The following is a 24,044-nucleotide window of genomic DNA, read 5'->3' on the forward strand; positions in this document are numbered from 1 at the left end:
GTTCCTGATGTTGAAGGGAGACAGGAAACATATATTTCCCAGCCACACTGTTAAACTCCCCTTGAATTGCTGAAACTTCCATTGTCAAATGTCTGTTTTCTAAATTTATGGATTGGTTTAAATGGGCCAGAAAAATGTCCTGGTAGGACGAAAACTTAAGAGGGAAGGTGCTCTGTGTATGTGCAGTATGCTTCTGTCACAACAGATTCCTTGGAAAAAGTCTCAACACTTTTCCTCCTTGTGTTTGTTTTATAAAATCCAGCTGAGCATTTGGATTGGACTTCCCAGTGTTTGACCCACTCTCATCATAAATAACTTTTTCCTTTGTGAACCGGAACTTTGTCTTTCTGGACTTGTGACCATTGCCTGCCTTCTATTCTTCTGCCCCTTGCATTCTTCTATGCCCCTCTAAGAAGAGTGTGTCTTGGTCTTCTCCCCCATGACCTCTGTCAGCATTCAGCTCTCCTATCTTATTCATGCTCTTCTTGAAACAAAACAAACTGAACTTTTCCCTCCTATGTTGTGAGCTCTGTTTCCCTGATCATCCTTCTTGCGTCACTTCGGCTTGCTTCAGCTTGGCAACATCTTTCCTTTTTGCCAAACAAAGAGAACATAAATGGGAACAAGTTATTATAATCAGTCAGCTGGTTTCAGTCATACTACTGCATCCTAGTATGAGGTGTATCCTTCATCAGCACGAGGGTGTGGGGCTGATGTGTATTCAACTTGTCCTCCAGGACACCTGTGCTCTCTTCTGAAAATCTGTTTCCTCCCTGGTGCTGCTGTTGTGGGTAGGAAGTTGTTCCAGGTGCTGGTCAAAAATAAACCTTTCTTTGCTTTGAACCTGGTTTCCACAATCTTGTTTGTGCTCTTAGTTCTCGGAATAGGTACAGAGTCAATGCACTTAAAATTTTATATCTCTGTCATAATATATCTCTGCTGACTCCTTTGCAGGTTGAGCACTCCCAGCCTGCAGAATTGTGTAGCTTGCTTTGATTATTTTCCTTTATTTTCCCACAAACATTTTTGGTTTAAACTTAGCCTGTTGAAATGATGGGGACTAGAAATATGTGCAGTTTTCAGGGTGCGGGTGAACCAGAGATTTCTGTTATCACGCAAATCTGTTTTCTGGATATTATTCTTGTTTTCTTTCTCTGATTTTTTACCCCCCTTTTTATTTTTTTCTGTTTTATTATGTAGTAAAGTTCCCAATATCTGATTTCTCATGTCTGCCATGAAATGCTAGACTGCTGGAGTCACATTCCACATTTGAGTTCTTGTTCATGAATGATGATTAGAAGCTCATGAGCCATCATTTTACAGTGAGGGTAGGGGTGGCTACTCCCAGTGTGCATAAATTTTATTTATATAGATTTATAAGGTGTCTTTGCAGTTCTTCAGTCACTATTCTACTTTGAATTCTCTCATGGAGCAGGCTTTCTTACTTGCTCATTGCTGTCTTTTCCAGGCTGCTCTGCTGAACATGTTCATAAAACAGATGGCAGTAAAGGCCCCTGTGAAACTCCACTGGTCACCTGTTCATGGCATACCACTGGAGATGATCAAAGAGGGGGTTAAAGCTTGTTGAAACAGAGTTTATTCTTAACTGAACTATAGTTTAAATCTGACTTGGTTTAAAAATCAGTTTTTTGACGTTGTCTTTTTCAAAAGAAAGCCTCATGATGCATGTACTCTGATACTTAAAAATGCAGCCCACCCTGCTGCTGTGTCAAGGCTGGTACAAACCAATGTTGAATTGTCTTGCTTGGAACCATAAACACAGCATGTTTAAGTGAGGTTAAAATAGAAAACGGTTTATAGCATTATTTCATAGGGTAGTAGTATTTTAACTTTGTAAGTGCTGAGCATTATTTTAGTTGTTAGCAAGCCTAGTTATACTTTCTAATATGGGAAAAATAGTTCAGGAAATTATTCATTCTGGTATGTTTCACTGAACTTTTTGTAATGATAATAGTATTGTGTGGCTAATGCTAAATTGCACAGTGTTTAAGAAGAGACTGATCTTTAATTGGGCTGAGTTGCTCTCACCTTTTCTTGTTGTTTGTCAGATCTGTGACTAACTTGGCACAGATAATTTAATTACAGATTAAAACTCTTTGAGGGGTTTTGGGTAAGCTTTGTGTCAGGCCTGCTTATCTGGAAATATTCTACTTCTTAAGTGATCTGAAGAGTTAACTATCCTTTTAGCTATGTGATAACAAAAGTGAAAACTGAAGTTAATCTGTGTTTTGGTGTAGGCTTTTGTTTTGTTAAGTTTTGTTGTTTTGGGGCTTTTTTTGATTCTGTTCCCTAGTAGGAAGGATGTTCTTTTTTTTTACTGTTCAGTCTTCTTTTTACTCCTCTTGAGGTTTTTGATGTTTGTGTAAACCGTCGGTCAAAGCAACTAACTTGTAAGGTGACCAGTCAGTGCATTGACAAGAACAGACACAATAGAAAACTGCATTAGGAGGCAAGCCGTTGGGATTTGCAGTAAATATATTACAGAACACAAGTGAATTGCCAATACTGCTTGTTTAGCAGTTTGCAAGGGCAATGGTAGTATGGATTTTTGAATTAGAAGGGAAGGACTGTTCTTTCTCTGTTGGAACATCTAGTTGATGGCTGAGGATAAAATTGATCTAGAGAACAAAATGCTGCTTTCTCTATTTGTGCCATTTTAAAGGCTTGTATGGATTAGCAAGCAGGACCAAAAAGATGGCTTTCAGTTTTGGAGAAAGGAGCAAGAATAGGTATGCTTGTTCAGCTGCATCTTGAATTAGTATTAAGTTTATGAAGAAACCTGCTTTTGTTAGGTTAGTGAAAGGATAGGATATCTGAAACTGCTGGGGTTTTAGTGGAAATCTGCCTGTTTATGAAATTGTCCTTCAGTGTTCTAAACCCCCTGAATTCCTATGCTGTCTGCTTCATGATGTGATGTTTTGAATTTTTTTTTTAAACTTAACAGTTTGAATTAAATCCCTGTGGGGAGGGTATGAAGGGAATTTTTTTTGAAAAATAAGCAACAGATCATTCTTCTGTGCTGTTGCCACTATAGTTTCCATTTAGAACAAAGTATGGGTTTTTTTGTTTTGTTAAAAACCAAAACCAAAAAAACCCAACCAAAAAACCAAACCACACTTGAAACTTTTGTCACTCTCTTCATATGCAAGTTTGGGTGTGAAGTAATTCTGAATTTCTATTTTTGTAACTGGTTATAAGGTTTCCAGATATTACTTCGCAGGCAGCTGGCTGTCTGTGGCCTCAAATGATGGACATAGATTGCAAGTTAAGCAAACACAGAATCTTTAAATAACAAGACCTATGGGAAGTGTTTAGGTAGTTTCTTTAAACTGAAAAATGAAGTGTAGACTCATAGCCCTAGAAAGGACCTAGTGCTTCCCTGTGTCCCAACAGGATCAGCTGTACCAGTTTCTGGTAGGGTGCTTGTCCTTTCTGTTAGGAAAGTCTTCGCAGTTAGTGGCAATTTGTGAGCTCTCCAGGTAGCAGAGTACTTTTAAAGTGCTTCTTCAGTTACAACTTGAATCTTTTTGTTTGTAGTTTCAGCTCTTTTCTGTGCACTTTCTTCATTCTGGATAGATAAAGCTGATCATTCCACTGCCTTGCAGAAGCATTTTGTATACCTCTGCAATCTAATGTTGATTCTCTGAATGTTGTTGCGCAGCTGAAGTACAGAGCCTGGGATAAGTGCAGTACTCCAGGGGAGGAAATGCCGAGCTGAGTAGCAAAGAAGGTTTACTTAGTGTATGGCTTACTGTGGTGGCAGCCTTTTTTACAACAGCATGCTTTTGACTTGTGTTAAACTTCTGATCTGCTGTGACCGAGAGATTCCTTCCTGGCCCATTATTTCCTTTTCCTTTATGTTCCTGCTTAGGCAAGCTATGGTCTTTTATCCCTATTTATGCCTATTCTTTTTCTTTTATAGTCCATTTTTCCATTCAGTGCAAAGTGAGTTCTGAAGCTATTCTCCAGCATATTCTGTCTTTCTCAGCTTGAAGCTCTCTTCAAATTAGGGATTAGGGCAAATGAAGAGATCTTTATGCTTGTTAGTGGGAACTACTGAAAAAATACTGGACCTATCATGCATGTAGAACTTCCTAATTTGCAGAAGAGAAGGATGTATTCATACATGGTTTAATCACCAAGCAATTTTGTACTTGTCCCCATGAAGTTTTAGTTGGGCTGTGCTTTTTGTGTTGCTCTGAATGTCAAATTCTTTGCAAAGACATTAATGTCTACCTCTCTGAGCCATAATTACATTACCATTTTGGACACTGAATAATTCAGGTGTTGTTCACTGCTGAAAAATACTTCTGAATTGTGATTTATGTCCATGTTTCACCTACATGTTTAGGGACAAGAGTTTTTTAATGCCCTAAACCTAGAAGAATTATAATTAAGATGAAGTGTCCTTGGTCCTTAAATATGCTATTTTCTGTCTGTAAGGCACTGTCCTTTCATAGGTGCCTATCTCTTTGACATTTGCAGGTCTGCAAGGTGTCCACCAGCTGCTCAGTCTCATTAATGTGCTCTTTTTATTTCAAGACTAGTCAATTTGAAGATATTTTACTTGGAATGCTTTGGTCTGTTCCTTTCCTGTACAAGCTGCAGTGTTGGCCTTATAAAACTACTGATTTATATTTATTATGGGGTTATTAATGATTTTGCATAGCTAAGGTGGATGCAAAAATGCATAATGTGTTTTTTTGCCTTCTTTGTGTCCTTTGACCATATCTTCACTTTTCTAATTGAGGTATCGAACCTTTTTTGTTGCTATTATTGTTATCCTCTGGCAATTTCAACCCACAGAGCAGTAGCTTTACTCTATCTATCTACCTCTTATTAGTGGCATGTGGTTACAAAAAGAGGTGCTTGTGCTGTGTGAATTTGTACTGACTCATCTGACCTCCTTTCCACTTTCTGTATGTTTTGCTCATCTTCTGTTGTCATATGTATTAACACACATCCTTGTTGCTTATGCTGTTTTCATAAAGAAAATGTCAGGTCTCTGTAATGCCATTTTTTCTCCCTTCTCAGTAACAGGTAATGTAAAGCTGATCTTACCAGTTGGCATTTGCTTTCCTCAAATCTTACTGACTTTTTCATTCTTTCTTCCTGTCCCAATGATTGTGAACTTCAGTAATTGTCAGTCTCAATCAGATCAGTTTCTGTTTGGAAAGTTCCAATAACTTTTTCTTTCTTACAATGTATTTAGATGGTTTCTTTACTAATTTTTTTCTACTGTGAGCAACAGAATATATGTGTTTGTGTGTGTTTGTGTGTTTATATATTTGCATATATAAAAAATAGTAAGATTGGAAAGAAACTTAAATGACATGTGCCAAAACTTTTGTTGAAAGTGTGTGTGGTGAGGAATTCTGCTAGCTGCTAACAAGCGAGTTGTTAATTAACAACTTGTTCATTAGCAAGTTACCTGATGGCACCTGCATTGATACGGAGCATTGATACAGACACCTTTCAAGACCTTAAATTGTTTCTCTGACTTGACAGATTTTTTAATATGGTCTGGGAATATATTAAGTATTGTACAACGGAATGCACGTTAAATTGTAACATTTAAGATACAAAATTGCACACATCTTGATAAATTTAACTTACCAGTTGTTTCTGAGGTCCTGTTGAATGTAGCTTACTGAATTTTTTCCCCGTATTTCACACTCTTGTCTTAGCAAGTCTTGTTTTGGTTGGATGGTATGCCTACTGTTCTAATCAGGTCCAGATTGTAGTCATAGTCTTAGCTGAATGTTGGGAAAGATTGAATCCTGACAGTGAGCTTTGTTGTTAACTTGCATTCTGTAAATATAGATGCTTGGCTTGAGACACTTTGTGCTCTGACTTTTAGAAGCTGTGTGGTTTGAGGTACTTCTCGGGCAATGCAGGATCTCTGACTTCTACTGCCACCTCAGTAAAGTGGCTTAGTGTGCAATTGCTGTGAGGATGTATGCAGAAATTTGGATGTGGCTTGTGAAATAGGAATCTGTTTTAAAATGTCCTAAATTAAATGAAAAGCCATTTACATCTGATAGGTATGTAGCAGTTACAGATAAGCTCCCTTTTTTGTGCCTTTCTTTTTATCTTTTTTTTTTTAATCTCCTCCTTGTTCTTGGGTAGTGTTGCTCAGTTGTCCAGAGTAAACTAAGTTCTTGATGTTCTTCAAAGTAAGAATACAAACTGCTGGATGATTTTATAGACTATGCTTCTTCTAGAGCATCAAAAGAACACACAAGAGTACAGTCTTGTGAGAAGAAGAGGAATTCATCCATAGCTTAGTTTCCACGTAAAACCTGTGCTCTCATGGAGGTTCTCCTTGTATTCAGCTGCTTTGCTATCTGATGGATGCCTTTCGTCAGCCTATTTAACTTGTTGATGTAGTGGACTACTAGGCTGGCCCTTTCCCTTCTCTTTATAGTGATGTTTTCTGCTTGACCAGTTAGTTGAGATGTTGGACAGATGTCTCCAACCTGGCTCAAAAATGTGTGCCTCTGTAAGCAAAGCTGGCAAGACCTCTTCTGGATTGGAATCAGCTTCTGACTTCCTCAGCACCTCATGGAATCTAAGTAAAAGTGGAAGTTTTGCTGGAAAACAACTTTAAAGTAAAATAAAGCTTTGTTCTTACTTCAGAGATTTAAATACTTCTGTTTGTATTGAATGTTAGCTTATGCATGAAAACTTCTCTGTGGAACTAAAATTTGGATAAACACACTTTCTGTTGTTGCGAGTACTTGACCAAGATGGGCTCAAGTTAGATTAAAGGAGAAATGTGATAACTGTCCTGTTTGGCCAAGTTTAAGAAGAGTCTTGACACAGTGAAGATATGTGAAAGGAGCACTTAGAGGTCCTGACAACAGCTTCTTTGTTGCCAGTTGGCTTTGGTTCAACAGGATTTATAGCTGCAAGTGGGATGGGCACTTGTGTACAGTGGTTCATTGAGAGCTACACAGCAGCCTCTCTCTATTATTACAGAAAGCATTGAAATTAGACATCTGAAATATATCCAGTCATTTCACTTTACAGCTGAATGAAGTCCAAATCTGTAGTAGATACTTGGCAAAAGTAGCTGTTGACTTGTACATCATATGTAGCTTATGCTTGCATTATTGTGACCTTTCTGTAATTTAAACTGACATCTGAGAGGACTCAGATAAATGTACGTTAGGTACTGAATTAAAAAAAATGCTAATTTCACTTTGGAAGCTTTCTAGCATTCTGTAGCTTTATCATTCTAAGCTTTTATTCTGTTAATATTTCTGGTACTTCTTCCTCTCTCCACTCCCACTTACAATATGGTGTTGTTTTTGGTTGGTTTTTTTTTTTCATAGCTAAAGATTTTTCATGCCAGTCTTCTGAGCTTTTAATATAATTTTCTTGTGGGTGGCTCGCCTCGTAACTAAAATGAGTGGTACAAATGTGAGGTAGAGGAAAAGCTGTGTTTGTTAATGATACATCATGTTAAAGATACATCATGTTAAACTGACAGTTACGCCCAAAATACAGAGATAGTTCCTCTCTCTGAAATGAACACTACCCGTTGCTGCTTGTCAGATTGAATTTCATGTATCTTTTGTGAATAAACCTTCCCACTCCATCCTATTGGTGAGACTATCAGTAATGACAGTGTTTATGATTTAAAATAGAGTTTGAAGGCCAACTTCCACAGTTTGTTGCAGGGTGGTTAAAATGGCACTAAAGAGGAGATGAATGTGGCTACTTGTGTGAGTCTTTTACTCGGGAGGCCTGTAAATTTGATTGGCTGCTGCAGTGCTAGCAGAATTACTCGATTTGAGAGCAATAGGAAGATAAGATATCCAATTACCCAAATGATTTGCAGGGTTAGCCAGCGTTGTCATGGAGATGAGAGTTGGAACAAATTAAATTTTGAGCAATAAAATAATCTTAAAGCACGTCTGGGAACAGGAGAATTTGGCAGTGGCACTTACCTGAATTGAATCTTAGCTTGACACACTGTTGTTTGACATTGATATTCTGTGAGGGCCTAAACATTTAAATGGCATGTTGCCTTTATTTTTTCCATTTTGCAGCCATTGCCAAAACAGATTGTAGTGTATTAGTTTTAAATAAAAGGGCATCAATAATATATACGTATCTTGTTGCTCAATGTGGATTCAATAAAATCCATTGAATGATAGTCTTAATAATTTAAGGTGTTTGAATATTTAAATATTGGCATTTAATTATACCTTCAACTTCTGAATTCTAAGTGACAAATTTTAACAAGTGTTTTTGAGTCTTTCTGTAGTAAAGTTCTAACCCAGCATGTAGACAGCTAACCACAGTGAAATGCTTCTTTTTTTGCAATTGCTCTGTTAATATATGTACTTTTTGTTGTCCTAGAAGATCTCAATCACAAAAAGAATAACGTCTTCATCATTGTAAATGGACTGCTTGTTTCAATGATTCTGCTGGAAAAATGGAAATACTGAATATATTTCATTTAATGGGTACTAATCTTAGCTCAAGATGTAGAATTCAACGGATTTCTGATTTGCAAAAGGGATTAAAAAAATGGTGAAGCATGTTCATAAAGGGGGCTTTTATCCACATGTCTGTTAGACAGATGGAGATGAAAATTGGTCTGAGGTCAAGCCATTTGCAGCATTCTCATAGCCTACAATTTTCTTCATATCCCGTGATTCAGTAATGACCAAAAGTGCAACATTGACCTTTGTTCCCCAGTGGAATACTGTGTTACATACTGTAAATGGCAGGCAGTCCATTCTGTTCTTGCAGAAGGAGCTCAGTGTTTTACTTGGCTTTCTATATGTTGAAAGTGTAAGTGTGAGAGCACTTAAGAATTAATTTCTAAAGCTTTTGTGAATGTGATTTAACAGTATGGTCTTTTTTGTATGTTAAGGGCTGATTCTCTGATTCTTTTGCTTTAAATGAGTGGACTGGGGCATGCTGTTTTCGGTGGTGTTACAACTTTGGGTTTTCTTACTTGTTTGCGTCATTCCTAAAAGCTGCCTTCTTTCCAACATAATGACAAAAGTGATTCTCAGAATTGGGCTGAAATAGCTGAAGAAAATAAAAATTAATGAGAATACATAAGCCAGTCCTTGAGAAGTGGTAATAGATTGCTTTCAAGTACTGATCTACCTTAGTGATACAGGAAAGTGCAGTTTGCAAAAAAGAGCTACAGGCTTCTGACTTAAAAAGACATTTTTGGTTGAGTATTTTTTTTATATTTAGGTCTGGACAGCTTGGAAAAATAATAGATCAGTTGTCACAATACAACCAATTGCTAAAAATAATGTGTCCAGCTTTAATTTTTGCTATAAATGACAATGGATGCTATGGGTAAAGTCTGTACTGGGACATATATAGTACACACTGGAGCAAAGTTGAAATTGAAACCTCTGAATCTGAAAGTTGATTAACTAATTTTCTCCAGACGAAGGCTCTGTTCTCCACTTAAGAGTGGGAGTGCTGGTTTCTGTAGGTTAGATTTTCTAGCATTAGTATTAAAATGCTCATGGCATTTTGGTGTGGTGAGAAATACAGTTATAGTTTGGATACTTGTGTTATACATCCTTATTTTCATCCTAGTGCAAAAAATGTGTAGTTATTTAGAAATTATGTTGATTTAAGTGTGTTATCTTACATGGTGCTTTGGACAGTACTGGCAGTCAATGCAAAATAGCGTGGAACAGACTACTGTAGGAGAAAACACTTCAACACTTTTTTTTTTAACAATGCAGAAGGGAAAAAACAAAATGCTATATAGAAGCTTTTTCTTAACTGGTTAGTAATATATCTTACTTAAATGTGTATTCTATTTAGTAACAAGTCTGGCTTCTTTGTTTTTTGCCATTAATGTTAAGAATTAGCAAGAGACAAACTTAAGTACCAACACTTGAATTTGGCAATGATTAGGTCAAAACATTTAAATCCTTAATTAAATGGGATGGAGGCAAGAAGATTACATGACTGAAGAAAAAAATTCATTGACTCAACTTAATTTTACAAAATGCAGCTGAATTCCTTCATGTTAATTTTTAATGATACTTCAGAAAAGAGGGCTGCACTTCAGTCAGGGGTCTGACAAGCTCATCATCTGCAAATAAATCAAAAGACAATCATTACAGCAGCAAGAACCAGTGAATGATGTAGTTTTGTCATTGTCTGATGGGTCCCACACTCATGTCCTCTATTAAAAATGAATGTATTCAAGAGGCTCTGCATTAAGAACACAAGCAATTAAAAGCACTTCAGATGCTTTGCTAAGAGCTGCCATAGAGCTAGGAGGGCTTTCATAAGCAATGCAGGCTTCTACAGTCTGCTTTACCACGGAGCCAAAGAACATGGGCAATTAGCCATGTTTGTCTATACTCCAGAAGCTTTAAGCAAAATTTTCATTGTTTACTCATTCTTCTGACTGCTTTACATGTGTCAAGATGGGTGGTTAGATAAAAACTATACTATATTGGGTGGCCTCTAGAAGTAACTGGTACCTTTCTTTTAAGACTTTCAAATATATGAGCACCCAATGTGGAATATTTAGCTCAATCTAATGCCACCAATTACTGATGTCTAGTCTTTATTAATGAAGCTCTCCTAGACTCCTCCAGAAAAGGTTTTTTCTTTCAAGAGTTGATTTATATATACACATATGTGTGTACATATATACTCAAAGATATTTTGCTTGGACAGGTGAACAGACATTACCTTTTGAGCAGGTAGATTTGTACTTAAAGGAATGAAAGTTCCCCTTTCTCAATTCTGCAAATAACCTCTTGCAACTCCATATAGGAAGGATTAGTTGAATTGTGCATTAAAATCTGAATTGAGAACAAAATTAATTTTTAAGTGTTTGTGACTAAGGATAGTTTTTACTAAACATCTGAGGACAGCAAACAGGAGATGCACGAACTACCAAATTAGATAAATAATTTGAAGTACTTTTAAAAATTATGTATGGGAAATAGGCTAGTTGGCGAAGTATCTTCTAAAATATAAGGCTTTTGCTACAAAATATGAATACTCTTCAACTTTTGTTCATTTTAAAGTCTCTTAATTTGCACTTGTAGTAGTAGTGACAGATATCAGACTTCTGGCATTCATGGTTCAGTTTATGTAGCATTGTGTATGAATATTAAGGATACCGTTCATATATGGTCAGGAATGTTGTCCTGCTTTGGTAAAGACAAACTGAAGCATCCTTTTTTTTTTTTAGTTCCTATATAAAGTAAGTTATGATAGTATAGAGACAATAATTTTAAAGTAGGAAAAAGAGAAAGTTGATTATGTCCCTTTTTTCAATAAAATAAATACAAATTTAAATTCTAATTGACCTTCATTGGGACTGGTAGTGACTGCATGATGTTGTGTTCTCGTCTTACTGTGTGCTGTCCTGTAAGCTACATTATTACAGTGAAGGTCAGATACATGGAAGAAATCCTAATAACATTAACAACCCACACATGTTATAGACTCTACAGAAAATATTTTTTTTTTCCTTGCAGCTACAGTGGGGATATGTATCTCAATATTGCAGAATAGGGAGATTTATGTGTAGGTCATACAGGCCAAAGAACCTTTCAGTAAAAACCAAATTATTTTATTTTACTTCTTTCTTTCCCCTCTATGTCATACTATGATTCATTGTGGCTTCTGTCTTGAAAGCAAAGGTAATCCCATTGTTCTATGGCATTTAACTTCTTGGACCCTAAACATCTTAGTTTAGCATCAGAGAATTACATTTTTGAGGTAAAAGACTTTCTTTCCATATCTGATGTACCTTACTTTCTGTAGAGGCATGCTAGGTACGTGAAAGAATGCCTTGTAGTACATAAATCCTCAAAATTGTGTTTTCTTGCTTTTTTTCCCCCCTTTCTTCTTGACAGACACTGGAAATACCAATGAATTTGGCAATAGTTAAGTCTGATAAGTTGTAACAGTTAAGTGAACTTTCTTGTATTGCCTTTGCTGATATGTATATAGTACGGGTCCTAAAGGCTACACACAGAATGATGGGTATTTTATGGTCACTGCCCAAACAAAACAGAACCAGACTGCTGTGAAACTGTCTGAGATCGTAGCTGCTTGTTGCTGTCTATGCTTATGCCCCTTGTTGCAGGGGCAGAGGGGTTTACTGTAAAGCATCTGTCATTTTGTTGCCGTTATAGAAGGGGAACTTTTTTGTCCCAGGAAGAAAGCATACCAGAATTGTTTTCGGAGACTCTTGGCTCTGTAAAATTTTAGAGTGGATGTTTTAAACCACCAGATTTGGGTCCGTTTATATCAGAGACACCTGGTGATTTTACAAGTATCAGTTCTATCAAGTATTTCCTCAGTGTCTGTCAGAGTCGTTAAAGCTTGCCACATGTCTCCTGAGACACAAAAGATCAGAGGGTGGCTTTTGTATCCTGATTGCTGCTTGACTGATGTACAGAGATTAGCATGTTGCAGTGTCTTTCTAAAACATCGCATGATGGGAAGGCTTGGCAGTTGAGTTAGCAGTTTTCATCTGATTTCTTTCAAAGAGTTTATCTTTTCTTACGTTTATGTATGTAGTTCCATGAAAGATTTTCTGATTTTCAGCAGCAAAGGAGAAAAACAAACAAACAAACAACTGTACAACACTAAGAATAAGCCCCCCTAGAAGTATCAATATGACTAATGATGTGACAGAGACTGACAAGAGCTGTTCAAAGTGCTTTGTGTTTACATCTGGATGTTAATCTTGGTTTTGTGCAACAGTGCTAAGTGACTGCAGAAAATGTTTCTAAGGAAAACTGTAGGAGCTGTGCAAGTTTCTTGAGGGTTAATTATAATGGTCTGAATGGTAGATAGATACAAAGGGCTGAAAAGCTGTAAGCACAGGTAAGACTACATAATGAGAGAAAATGGTCGCTGTACACCACCTGAAATCATGTGTTCAAGTTAGTGTGCCTAAACTGGGAGATAAAGAAGTGGGAGATACATAAAGCTGTCAAAAAGTGGAACTCCAACACTCTCTCCTGCTGACTTGTCTGCTGCTTTCAGTGAAGGGTTGTTCTGTCCTCTGCTGGATCCTAGCCTTATTGTTCTCCTGTTACCCATGGTTTCACTAATTTGCTGTTACTGACTACCCATTTTCTGATCCAGTTCTTTCCCTTGTCTGCATTACTTAGATTCTCTCTGAATATGGATGTTTTAGAAATCTATACCTTTTGCCTCCATTCTGCCTTGCTTCTGTTTCGGTATTTCTTTTGTGCTCCCAATGGTGTGTTTCTGTCAGTAAAACTAATTTTACCTTCTAATAGGCAGATAAAATTGATCATGAAAGAAACATTTTTTCTCCATGCCTGTCATGTTATGCTTCTTGATAATTTGAGTAATAATAAATGTATCTTTTAAAAGGATTTATTTTGGAGTTAATGGTTTTCAAGAATGCCTTACCTGTTAATGAGCTATGTACGAGGACCAGATTTGTGCCTTAATGTGTATACAGATTAGGTGCTTTAGACATGGCAGATGTTCTAGGGCAGCTAACTAAATCTGTCCTCATATGGGCTTACATATTAACTATCTGTATTTGCAGTAGTATTAGGATGTGGATTTTTTGTTAGTTTCTTTACTGTGGGAACTTAAAGTAATTCTGTATATTAGTTGATATACAGCACCAAACCTAAGACAGTTTTAATCACAATACTTTTCCTCTATAGACAGAAATCGCCAAGAGATTGAATACAATTTGTGCACAAGTCATCCCATTTTTGTCTCAGGAAGTAAGTAAAACTGTTCAGCTGTTAAAGTGCAATTATGTTGCTTTTCTGTTTGCAAATTAGCTAGCTTTAAGATGTTAATTTTATCACAATACACATGTGTAAGGAACATCTGTTACAGCTGAAGTATACAAACCCCCTGCTAATTTGGTCTAACAAATCTGAGTTCAAATTAGTGACAATGGTTCACCCTCATTCATTGCCCGTGAAGAGTCGGAATCTGTAAAATATTACCAATGCAACAAAATACAAAAAAAAAATTTCTAATAATGGTGGTTGATTATTAGATCTTCTCTTGCCGAATACAAATCTAGTAAAATAAGGATTCAGGGTTTTTCCTACATAACCTGTGTCAAATTTTAAGTGTAAAAGGTGAGTAGTTAGCTCAGATGCAAAACTCTGTTTAAGGTTACAAACCTTTATCTGGTTTTAATGGGCAAGCTGCTGTTACGTTTTGAAGCCTGCTAGTGTGGATATGTTTTTTCAATCTGCAGTTTTCAGAGTATTTGTAATTCCTGTTGAGTTCAATGAAGCACTTCTTTTCCCTGTTTGAAATTTCAGTAGGTTTTGCTGTGTGTGTATATAGTGTATAAAAGTTAAAATTTGCAGTAATGTGAATTTGACATTATTGTCCAGTCAACTTAATTAGAAACTCATTATTCATTTGCCAGCAAATTAATGTTAAAGTGGCATGTAGTAGGAGATGAGCTGGCTCTTGTCTGCTTCTGAATAGGTGAGAAATAGAGCACTGTTACCTTTTACTTGAAAGATTCTTGCAATAGGTAGCCAGAGCTTCTGCAGACAAACTGGTCATTCAGCTGTTTGTAAGATTGGTTTGCTTTGGTGCAGTCAATATTTTAACACAAATTAATCCCTATACCCCTTTTTCTTTTAATAGCATCAGCAGCAAGTGGCCCAAGCTGTAGAACGTGCCAAACAAGTGACCATGGCTGAACTGAATGCCATCATCGGGGTACGTGGCCTTCCAGGTCTACCTCCTACAGTGTGTATAACTTGCTTTCATATATTTCTGCTTTTCTATTTTTAAAATGAGCTTAGTGTTTTGATAGATAATACTGTTTTGATGCCCAGTGCTGCTGAAGTGGTTGTCTCGCTTCACACACAGATTTAGCAGAGATAAAGATAGTAGTTTACTTTGTTATAACATAATTTTGTGCATCAACACCATGTGGAACAAAACTTCCTGCAAGAAATATAACGATTATCAGAGTTGCAGATTTGTACGCATTGTATGTCAGTTGCTCTTGTTACCTTTGCCTCATACTTTTTGTGACACTTAAGTTCTTGGAGCTTGTACAACTATTCATTGTTCTTTCTTTCTCTTTCTTGTGAATCTTTCATGAATTTTAAATTAGCAAGCTACTGAAAAGAAACTTCACTTGCCTTTGAAGTAGTATTAATTGTCTGACACAGTGTTCTAATAGCCTTTCACCAAGTATGTAGTTCTAAATATGCTGAAATAAGTTAATACTATTTGCCTGTGACTGGTTGTCAATCACAAGTCATTTGCTTTGTATTAATGAACTTTCTGAACCATACATTCCTTCCCCTACATGAGTTCATTTCCCCTGCCACTAAGTCTAGAATATTTCTGCTGTTTTCTGCCCTTCCAGACTAAGTGAAAGAAATAGCCGAAACAAAAACCAGTCCTTTCTGATTTTATTCATATGTGAGCGCCTTGAGCGGATTCAAATTACTCATTTATCAATTTATGTTAATTGGTTGTGAGAAGATGCCCTGCTGGTCTTTATAGTTCTCTCAGACACTTTGTAATGATAATTAGACATGCTGCTGTACGGATTAACAGTGCCATAGTCCAATGACGTCTACAGACAATGGAACCAGTTAATCCATCTGTGCTTAAAATTACATCCCAACTGGAGATGGAAAAAAAAAAAATAGGAGTGAGGGAGGATTAAAAGAATGAGCCTCAGCTTGAAAACTCCTCTTTCATCAGTTTCTCAATTGCAGATCTGCAGTTGGCTTGCCTGTGGTAGGCGATTGGCAGTCAATTAGGTGAAATAAACTGGGAGGGTGACCTTCATTTCCTTTTAATAGCTTTTCCTCTCTGCAATGGGGATCTTCGGTGGATTTTCAGCTTAAATTTTATTCAAGCTGCTTTATTACACTTGACAGATTAGCTTTGCATAAACATAACCCCCCTTCAAATCTGCTGGTTTTTCCCTTCATATCAAATTTTGACTGTTACTTAGTTGATTTGCTAATCACGTTTTAGAAACCCACACAATTACATCTGTATTTGTCACAATCTCCTCTATGCTTTGCTTGTGTAATGAATTACTTTATGAATACCTGGTTTCATCTTTGAAATACAGCACATGTGCATTTTTGGTATTTGATTAACAGAGATTAGAGAACTAATTGTTCTTGCATTCTTTTTAAAAGTTGTTACTTTTTAGGGTGAAAATGGAAAACTCTTTTTAACGAACTGGTTTTAAAATATATCATATTCAGTAAATGGAAAATGTGTTAAAATATATTAATGCATTCTTGCTGGACTTGGCAAAACTGGTTGAGGCTAAGTAGCACATCCTGTCATGTATCTCTTTTTAAAGTTTGTGCAGTATAGTCTGTCAAAAGCAATAGGATCTACAAGACCACATGCAATTAAGAACTTTTTTTGGGGGCAAGGTACAAAGCTCTTTGGAAGGAAGAATAGAAGCTGCCTTCTTTTATTTTAACTTATTTCAGATTTACCAGAAGAGATCATTTCCCATGTTTTCTGAAAGACTTCTGAATGGTGCCACACAAATCCAACAGTGTGAATGAGGAAACGAATGTGTTGGGCCATGTAGGTGCATGCATATACATAATGTTAAAATTAGATGTATGTCATAGCGATCTTTTACAGTCTTATGTGGTCAGTAATTATCCTGTGCTGAACAGTAAGTTTCATACTCTGACATATGCTTGATATTGTTCGAAGGGGATGGTGTGCATCCTGGAAAATCTGAATGGCATAAAATTGGGTTGACAATTCAGTGGACCTTTGCTTCCCCTCGCTGAGCACGCAGCATGTCAAGCCCTCTCCCCAGAGGGGAGGACACATCAGAAGCTTGTCTGTTGCTACAAGCGGCAGCTGCACTGAGAGTGAGCACAGCCCAGTTTGATAGCAGCTGTCAGTATTGTTCTGGGACCCGACTTAGTGTGAAGAACAATGGAAGGGCCATGCTGTTAAAAGCCAGTGTCTTTCAAGATAAGAAATAGTAATTTAACAGTTTAGACATGTATTATGAGCAAGAAAGATCGTGGAACTTATTTTCAGAATGCAAACAGGCTGGAGCAATCTGTAGCAGTAGAAGATGCAGTTAAAGTACCCCCTTGGCATCATTGTACCAAGGATTTTTATGTACAGTAAAATTTGAGGATAGGAGGAAGGTTTCAACAGTTTCCTAACTGATGGTCCAGTTCAGGAGCTTCTCTTGATTAGATAAAATCTGCATTTCTGTCAGGGTTTGACTTCTTTCCCTCCTTCCTTTCTGCCTTTATGCTGTTGCTTCCTGACACCAAATGATTCAAGAGTTTACCAATTGGCTTGCCCGAATTAGAGCAATTCCTGTTTCTGGTGGGCCATGTATGAATTCTGGAAGGGAAGTAAGCTTTTAATTAGCAGCAATAATGTTTTGAAATACAAGATGACTTTGAACTAACTTTATTTTATACTTTCATTTCCAGTTGAAAAGAGTGGAAGCTTGTTGGAGGACAGCCTGTGAGGATAGGGACTTAGTCTCACAGAACTGAGGTTTTTCAGATAATTTACCTGGAAAGTCCAAGGCAAGGCTTTGGAATCAGTGTGCATTAAGCCCATGCACAAAAGAGTGAATTGACACATTTTTTAAAAATAGTACTATGGTTGGACTCAGAGAGCTTGGAAACAGTGCTAATCCTCTGCTGATTAAAATTCTCATTTCAGGAAAGAACTGTAGATGATACTTGGTTATTAACAGTCATATGTGTAGCCTTATGTTTTTCTTGTATGTTCTTGAAGGCATTAACTTCCAGTCACAGGGTAACAGTGTGGCTAAACAACATTCTTTCCAAGTTTTTTAAATAACAATCTTTAATATTTGTTATACTAGAGTTGAATGGAGGAGCAATTTTATTAAGTAAATAGGAAAACAAACCTTTACTTGAAAGTGTACCTGTTAACTTCTTGGCACAGCTTCAGCTCCAAGCAGTGTCCACAACTGAGATTAAGGGATAATCCAAATCATAATATGAAAGCATTTGGTAGGTTATAATTTTTTAATTTAAAGGTTTTGTAGTTTGTGGTTTTTAGGTTTTTTTTTGAGAGATATGATCTGGCTGGAAAAATCAAAGGTACTCAAAGTTTATGCTAGGAAGTATAAGGGACGGTTAAATTTGTCTGTGTAGATGTAAACAATGCCTAATTTCAAAATTTGTTAGATTTACTTTCGAATCAATAACTAGGTAGTTTTATGAGTGGAATATGCAAATACATTAATGGAAAATATAAGCAATAAGCCAAATCTCTTTTTTAGAGATTGCATTTTAGATGCATGATTTCAGTGTACTGATGAGTAGTAAACTGTGTCTTATTTTTGCCTTATGAAACAGGTGGCAAATGGTTCTGTGAAGTATGTGTCTTTTGGATTGATGGTACTCTTGAGACAGATTGAGTTGTAGGCCTCTGAGAAGCCTCTCCACTGTTGCAAGAGGTGACTGGCTAAAGGATTAACAAAATATGAGATTATTTTTTCTCTCCTGGCTGTGGTTTCCAGCTATCTCTGGGATTGTAGTGTGTGAAGCTTAACAAGATGAGGTTAACCTCTTGAGGGTTTATTCTTATGAGCGTGTAGTTAATCCTTAGAAAGCCTATAAATAACTAGGCTGTATGTTTCATTATAGAATAGAAATGCAGACTAGACCAGAAACGAATGCAGAACTTCGTGCAAGGGAAGAGCTAAGCAGCTGTAGCATTACTTTAGATCCTCCTTGGCTATAATCTGTATTATGTTCTGAGGGTGGGAAAATTGCCTAGTTTTTTTAATTAATAAAATGAGATGTAGTGAGCACAAGAAACTGTGTCTCCACTTCTAGTATAAACTAGCTAACCCAAAGTCTAAATTACTAGATAGACTCTGGAAATAGGAACTTTTGTGTAGCAACATCTTCATATTTTTTGTTATTCTTCATATTTGTTTTTTGAAACTATATTGTAGCTGTAATTACATGGTAAATAATGGTGTTATTTATTCTTTTTTTTCAGAATACTTAGTGAACTACCAAGGTTGATGTCTTGTATAACAATTTCCCGAGAATGTCCGCATCTAGATAGATGCTTTTAGAATACAAAGGCTCCAGACTTAGTTTTCAAGTTTAAAATGTGTAACAAAGTGTGAAAGGTATTTGTCAGCATGACACTCAGTATTTTCAAAATACTGATACCCCCAAAATGGTCATATTTTTATTGCTAGTGCCACTAAGTTTTTACTGGAAAAAAAAGTGTTCTTGATGTGCATTGGTAGTTTGTTCTACTCAAAACAGATCACCTGGGAGGAAGGTATGTAAAATGTAAAAAAATATAGTTGATAGTGTCAACCAAAGATGCTTTCCACATCTGGATGTAATATCTAAGCTAAGTCAAAGATGAGACCAAGTGTACAGTTACACATTTGAAGATAAACAGCTTTCAAGAATGGAGTAAAAGGGAGATGGCTGAGCTCTTGCTAATGACATTTTTTTCCAAACCTGAGGATACATATCTGCAACTGCAGATGGAGTGAGAAGGCAGATTCTGATGAGTTGAGTATGTGAGGTAACAGTATTGAGTTGGTAGTACTTTCTAGATTACTGTCTACTGAGCAGGTGCTGGAGATAGGGACTGTACATGTTGAAATGCTGTTGAGCTGTGAGTCAGTCTGTTCTGCATATTGACTGAGGTGCAGTAGGGACTGGCAAGCTTAGAAAAACCTGTGTGGCTGGTGTAATAGTAAGTAAGCAGAAGACCAGGAAAGTTAATGGAGAGTATGATTTCAGGAAGGGTTAGGTAGAAGCAGAGGAAAATAATGTGAAGTGATGATTCCTTTCTTTTTGAGAACTTGGCTCCAAATGGGTCTGTTAAACAGACTGGTTCAGAAAGAATAGTTTTGGTGGAATGGAAAGGGCTAAAGTTGGGTTAAAATGCTGGAACAGGATGGTTAAAGGCAAGGATTTACAGCAAGTGTGTTCAGTGAGCTTTAATAAATGGAATGTTGAAAGTCTACCAGGAAGTCAAATGGGTGTTAGTACTGTTTTGCTTTTGAAAGTGGTTGAGGCAGAGGAGAATCAATACATAGATACAAAAAAGTAATTGGTACAGGGTAGGTCTTTTAATCCCAGAGGAGAGGATTACTTCCTCAAGAGAGTGATTCAAAGTGCCTCTGTTGGTTAAAGCATTTACAGATGCAACAGCTTTCTATGTCTGAGGATAGATTTTGTGAATGTTCACTTTTTCCCCAAGTTATCAATGAAGTAGAAGAGACAAGCTGAAAAGATGAGCATATGTTCTCTTACAAATGTATTTTTTTAAATTCATCCTTTAAGAGAGACAAGTATGGGAATTGGGGTAGGTAAAGAGTCATGTAGGCTGAGATGGAAATGTGGACCTTCAGTGCTCCTGTTGAAAGAAGTCCATCATAGGTTTTCAAGAGGAAGGAGCTGGACAGGAGGAATGAATCAGCTGGCCCAAACAAAAGAGAAACTCAACTAGGACTGCATGAGTCAAAATCAAATGCAAAGAAGTTAGTTAAATAAGAATGAAGCAAAGCATGGATCTATACTGCAGTCCAAATAGGGATACAGAAAGGTGTTGTGAGTTTATATATTGAATGATGTAGGGGTGTAGGTTACTTAGCTGTAGAAGAGAGAAATGCAGAGAATGAAACACAGATCTGAAAGAAACTAAGACCTAGTTTTGAGAAGCAAAGATACACTGATGTTAGTTACCTGCCAGTGTGCTGGCAGGAATGGTAAGGAATGCACAGGCAAAATATACATGTAACTGAGTGACTGTGACAAAAAGTAGAGTCACTGGGAGTAGGAAAGTGCAGAGATGCTGGAGGAAGATATAGGAGGATGTGAGTACTGTAAATATTAAACATTGGAAATGTGTGAGAAAACAGCAACCCACTATGTTTTTCACGGGGGAAGAGCAAGGCAAATTGTTGATTATGGGGGCTGTGTGGGAGGATGGGAAAAGAATGGAGAGAAAGTTAATTTCCTTGGTTTTGAACAGTATTCTTTTTCTGAATACTTGCTGATTTACCAAAGTTGCTGTCTTGTATAACTTAATTTCCAGAGAACTATTGTTTTTAAAATGTACTATCTAGCTGAGGAGCTTCAAGTTGAACACTTACAGGCAATAGCATTGAGGTAGTAAACGCAAGGATTAAAAAGTGGATTACTTGAACACATGTTCAGAAGTGATCATCGTTTGATAAGCAGGAGGTGTTACAGAATCTACAGGAAATTTCCAAGAATCTGGTTGTGACTTGGAAGAGTAAAAATCAATTTAATGCTTTTCTCATTATTGTCATATCTTTCATTCTTTGATATATCTTAAATTTTTATATATTTATTTTCTTTAGTTAATAGCAGCTGGAATGAAAAGGTGATGATCATGATTTAAAATACTATACTGTACTTCTGGATTTTAATTTACCAAAAAGCCTTTCGGTTCCATTATTACTATCTTTGTGTTCACCAAGTCTGGAGTCTAAAAGAGCCTGGAAGGAAAATAAATACCTTTTAAGATAACCATATACTAGTAATAAAATCCCCCAGACTAATAACTTTTAAGTCATTTCTAAATTGGTGCATGCTGGAACTAGTTGTTTTTGGCTGTTGTGGCAGCAGGAACAAGCTTTTGGAGAGTCATTGGATGGCAGTAGCATGCTAACAGTAGCTAAAAAGCCAAATAGGCAAATTTGAGGTTAGAAGGTGAGTAATAGCAGGAATTGATGGTTGCCTCAGAAAAAAAAAATGTGCTGGCAGCTTCTGCAAACCAGAAGCAGTGTGTGCTGACAGCTTCATTCTAGAGACCTAAGGCTAGCATCTGAGTCTTCAGAGAAAGCAATATGTACTTGTCTAAAATTAAAGGAAGGCTTTGTTCTTGAACTGACACTGACAGTGTTCAGAAGAATGTAACTGGTTTTAGAAAAACAGCCTTTCTTGTCTGGACTAAGAGAACTTAAGGCTGTCTTTTGTAGGATTTAGAATGTGGTTTTGAATTAGTTACTTTCCTTTAAAGTCTGGGAAGTCCTTTGGGGAAGACGTGTTTTCCTGCATAAGCATAATTTTTTCCACTTTGTCCCTCAACTCCTTCCTTCCCTGTGGTATCTGTCCCATATAAAAGCTTTTCTGGTTCCTTTGTTGAGTGTTTCTCACCCAGTGTAACTTCAGCTTTGCTCTTTGTCTCTTATTTCTTCAGAATTTAGCCTAACAAAAAACACTCAATGTAAGGAAAAAAGTTACTATTATCAATACAGGGAACCTTAGAACTTCTGACTTGTTTCTGTTTTCTTCTTGCTATAAACCCCTTGAGACAGAAATTGTTCTTAAGCCAGGCCTATAATACATATTTTCAGATGGATAGCTATCAGTGAAAAAGTTACATATAGAAACACACAGAACTTTTTTTATATTTATACATATGTGTAAAAAAAATCTCTCTATGTAATATATACAGAATAAATAGTAAGTGTATGACTATTAATGATATCTACATGATACATATCTTAATGCATGATGTATAAATTGTTATATATGTGTGTGTGTATATAGAAGGTTGTGCCAGCAAAAGGGCTTTAGTTCTTAGGCTCCTTGTTGTGATGCCATCAGAGATGCAGATATAAACATTAACCATGCTTCAATGGATCTGCACTTGGTGAATGCTACTAAGTTTTAGTTTGATTGACGGTGTCTAAAAGCATTGAGGAGGGAAGAAAACTCTTGTGTTGGCAAAAGCCCTTATGTGGATGCAGCTACACCAGCAGAGTGCTAATGCACCTTGGGGAGACGATGTCACCGAACTGTAAGAATTCCATCTGCTGGTAATACCCTGTGTCCTGACTGTAGGGCTCTGCTGGTGTGGGCTGATCTGCAGAGGCTCAACAACACAGCTAGGCTGCTAGTGCTAGATCTGCTCTTGTGAAGGTGCCAGTCATGCTGGCAAGTACAATATAATTATTTTCTTTATGTCATTGGGATGTTAAAAATCATACCATTTAAACAGTTATCACTAAACTTTTGCTGAGTTGCTGGTTCCTTTAGAGGAAAAACAGCTAATATGCTCATTCACTGAGTGTGGAGACAAATCATTTGGGTGGGGTCATCCACTTCTGTCATTACTGCTTATAGGAGTGGACTTCATGAAGAGCCCTGAAGTGTAATGTCTTTCTATATTTCTAATTCTGGTGCCTGGGTATGCCCTCCAAAATGCCAGAAGGAAGGGTGGAGAAGCCTAGCTTTTTTAAGTGAGACAAAAAGGCACAGCAAAGATTAGAGCTGCTGCTCAGCTTAGTGCTTTTTAGAAAAAGATTTCTCCCTTGCTGTCTGTGTATCTGCAAACTATAGTGGGGATGGGGGAACTAATGAATGGTTAATAAGCTACTCTTGGAAATTATTTTTACATTTGCTATTCACATTACATCGGGGAGCACTGAAGATCTGTATCTCAGTTCTATAAGTACAGAACTAGATGCAGTATTAAAATTAAAAATGGGGTCTTGTGATTCAACAACAATACTGTACTTGTAGATAGGCTGGCACTGGTTATGTAATTCAAACTGATAGAAAACCAAGCCAAACCAAGTTTCTCATGTTGAAAAACTTCCTTTTCCTTGTTTAAAAGAAAATTCCCATGAACTACAGAACATAATCTAAAATACAGGCTAAAAATATATTCAGTATTTCTATACCTTATGTAATGACTTTGAGGAGCTTTCAAAATTTTTTTCTACTGTAGTTATGAAAAAATTAATACAGAGTTTTGCTAGGTAGATCCAGGCTCCGGTATAGCTGCTTTGACCCTTGCTGGCTGTCTCAGTTGCCTTCTGTGGTCTCTTTGGAGGTGACCCACCTATGCATCAGTTGCTGGTCCCACATCAAAATCTGTCATCTTCCTGTGTTGTGATTTTTTCTATGGCATTGGATTATATCTTGACCTACAACGCCAATCAATAAATATATGTTTTTGTTTCAGAGAAGTTAGCATGACAGCTTCATGACTGCAGCTAG

At 36.9% G+C, this 24,044-nt stretch overlaps 1 protein-coding gene across 10 annotated transcripts in view; it reads left to right on the forward strand.

Annotated features, from left to right (window-relative positions):
- Window positions 1-24,044, forward strand: part of LOC139790351 (transducin-like enhancer protein 1) — a 76,126-nt gene that overhangs the window by 8,312 nt on the left and 43,770 nt on the right. For 5 of the 10 annotated variants that reach the window (XM_071732077.1, XM_071732072.1, XM_071732071.1 and 2 more), the window contains 2 exons: window positions 13,704-13,766; window positions 14,662-14,766. The exons of 2 other annotated variants lie outside the window; for them this stretch is intronic. In XM_071732077.1, the coding sequence (XP_071588178.1) occupies window positions 13,704-13,766; window positions 14,662-14,766 (168 nt within the window). The remainder of the gene's footprint in view (window positions 1-13,703; window positions 13,767-14,661; window positions 14,767-24,044) is intronic. 3 more of the 10 variants (XM_071732078.1, XM_071732076.1, XM_071732075.1) reach the window with 1 other exon arrangement.

Source organism: Heliangelus exortis, chromosome Z, assembly GCF_036169615.1.
Source record: "Heliangelus exortis chromosome Z, bHelExo1.hap1, whole genome shotgun sequence".
Taxonomy (NCBI): Eukaryota; Metazoa; Chordata; class Aves; order Apodiformes; family Trochilidae; genus Heliangelus; species Heliangelus exortis.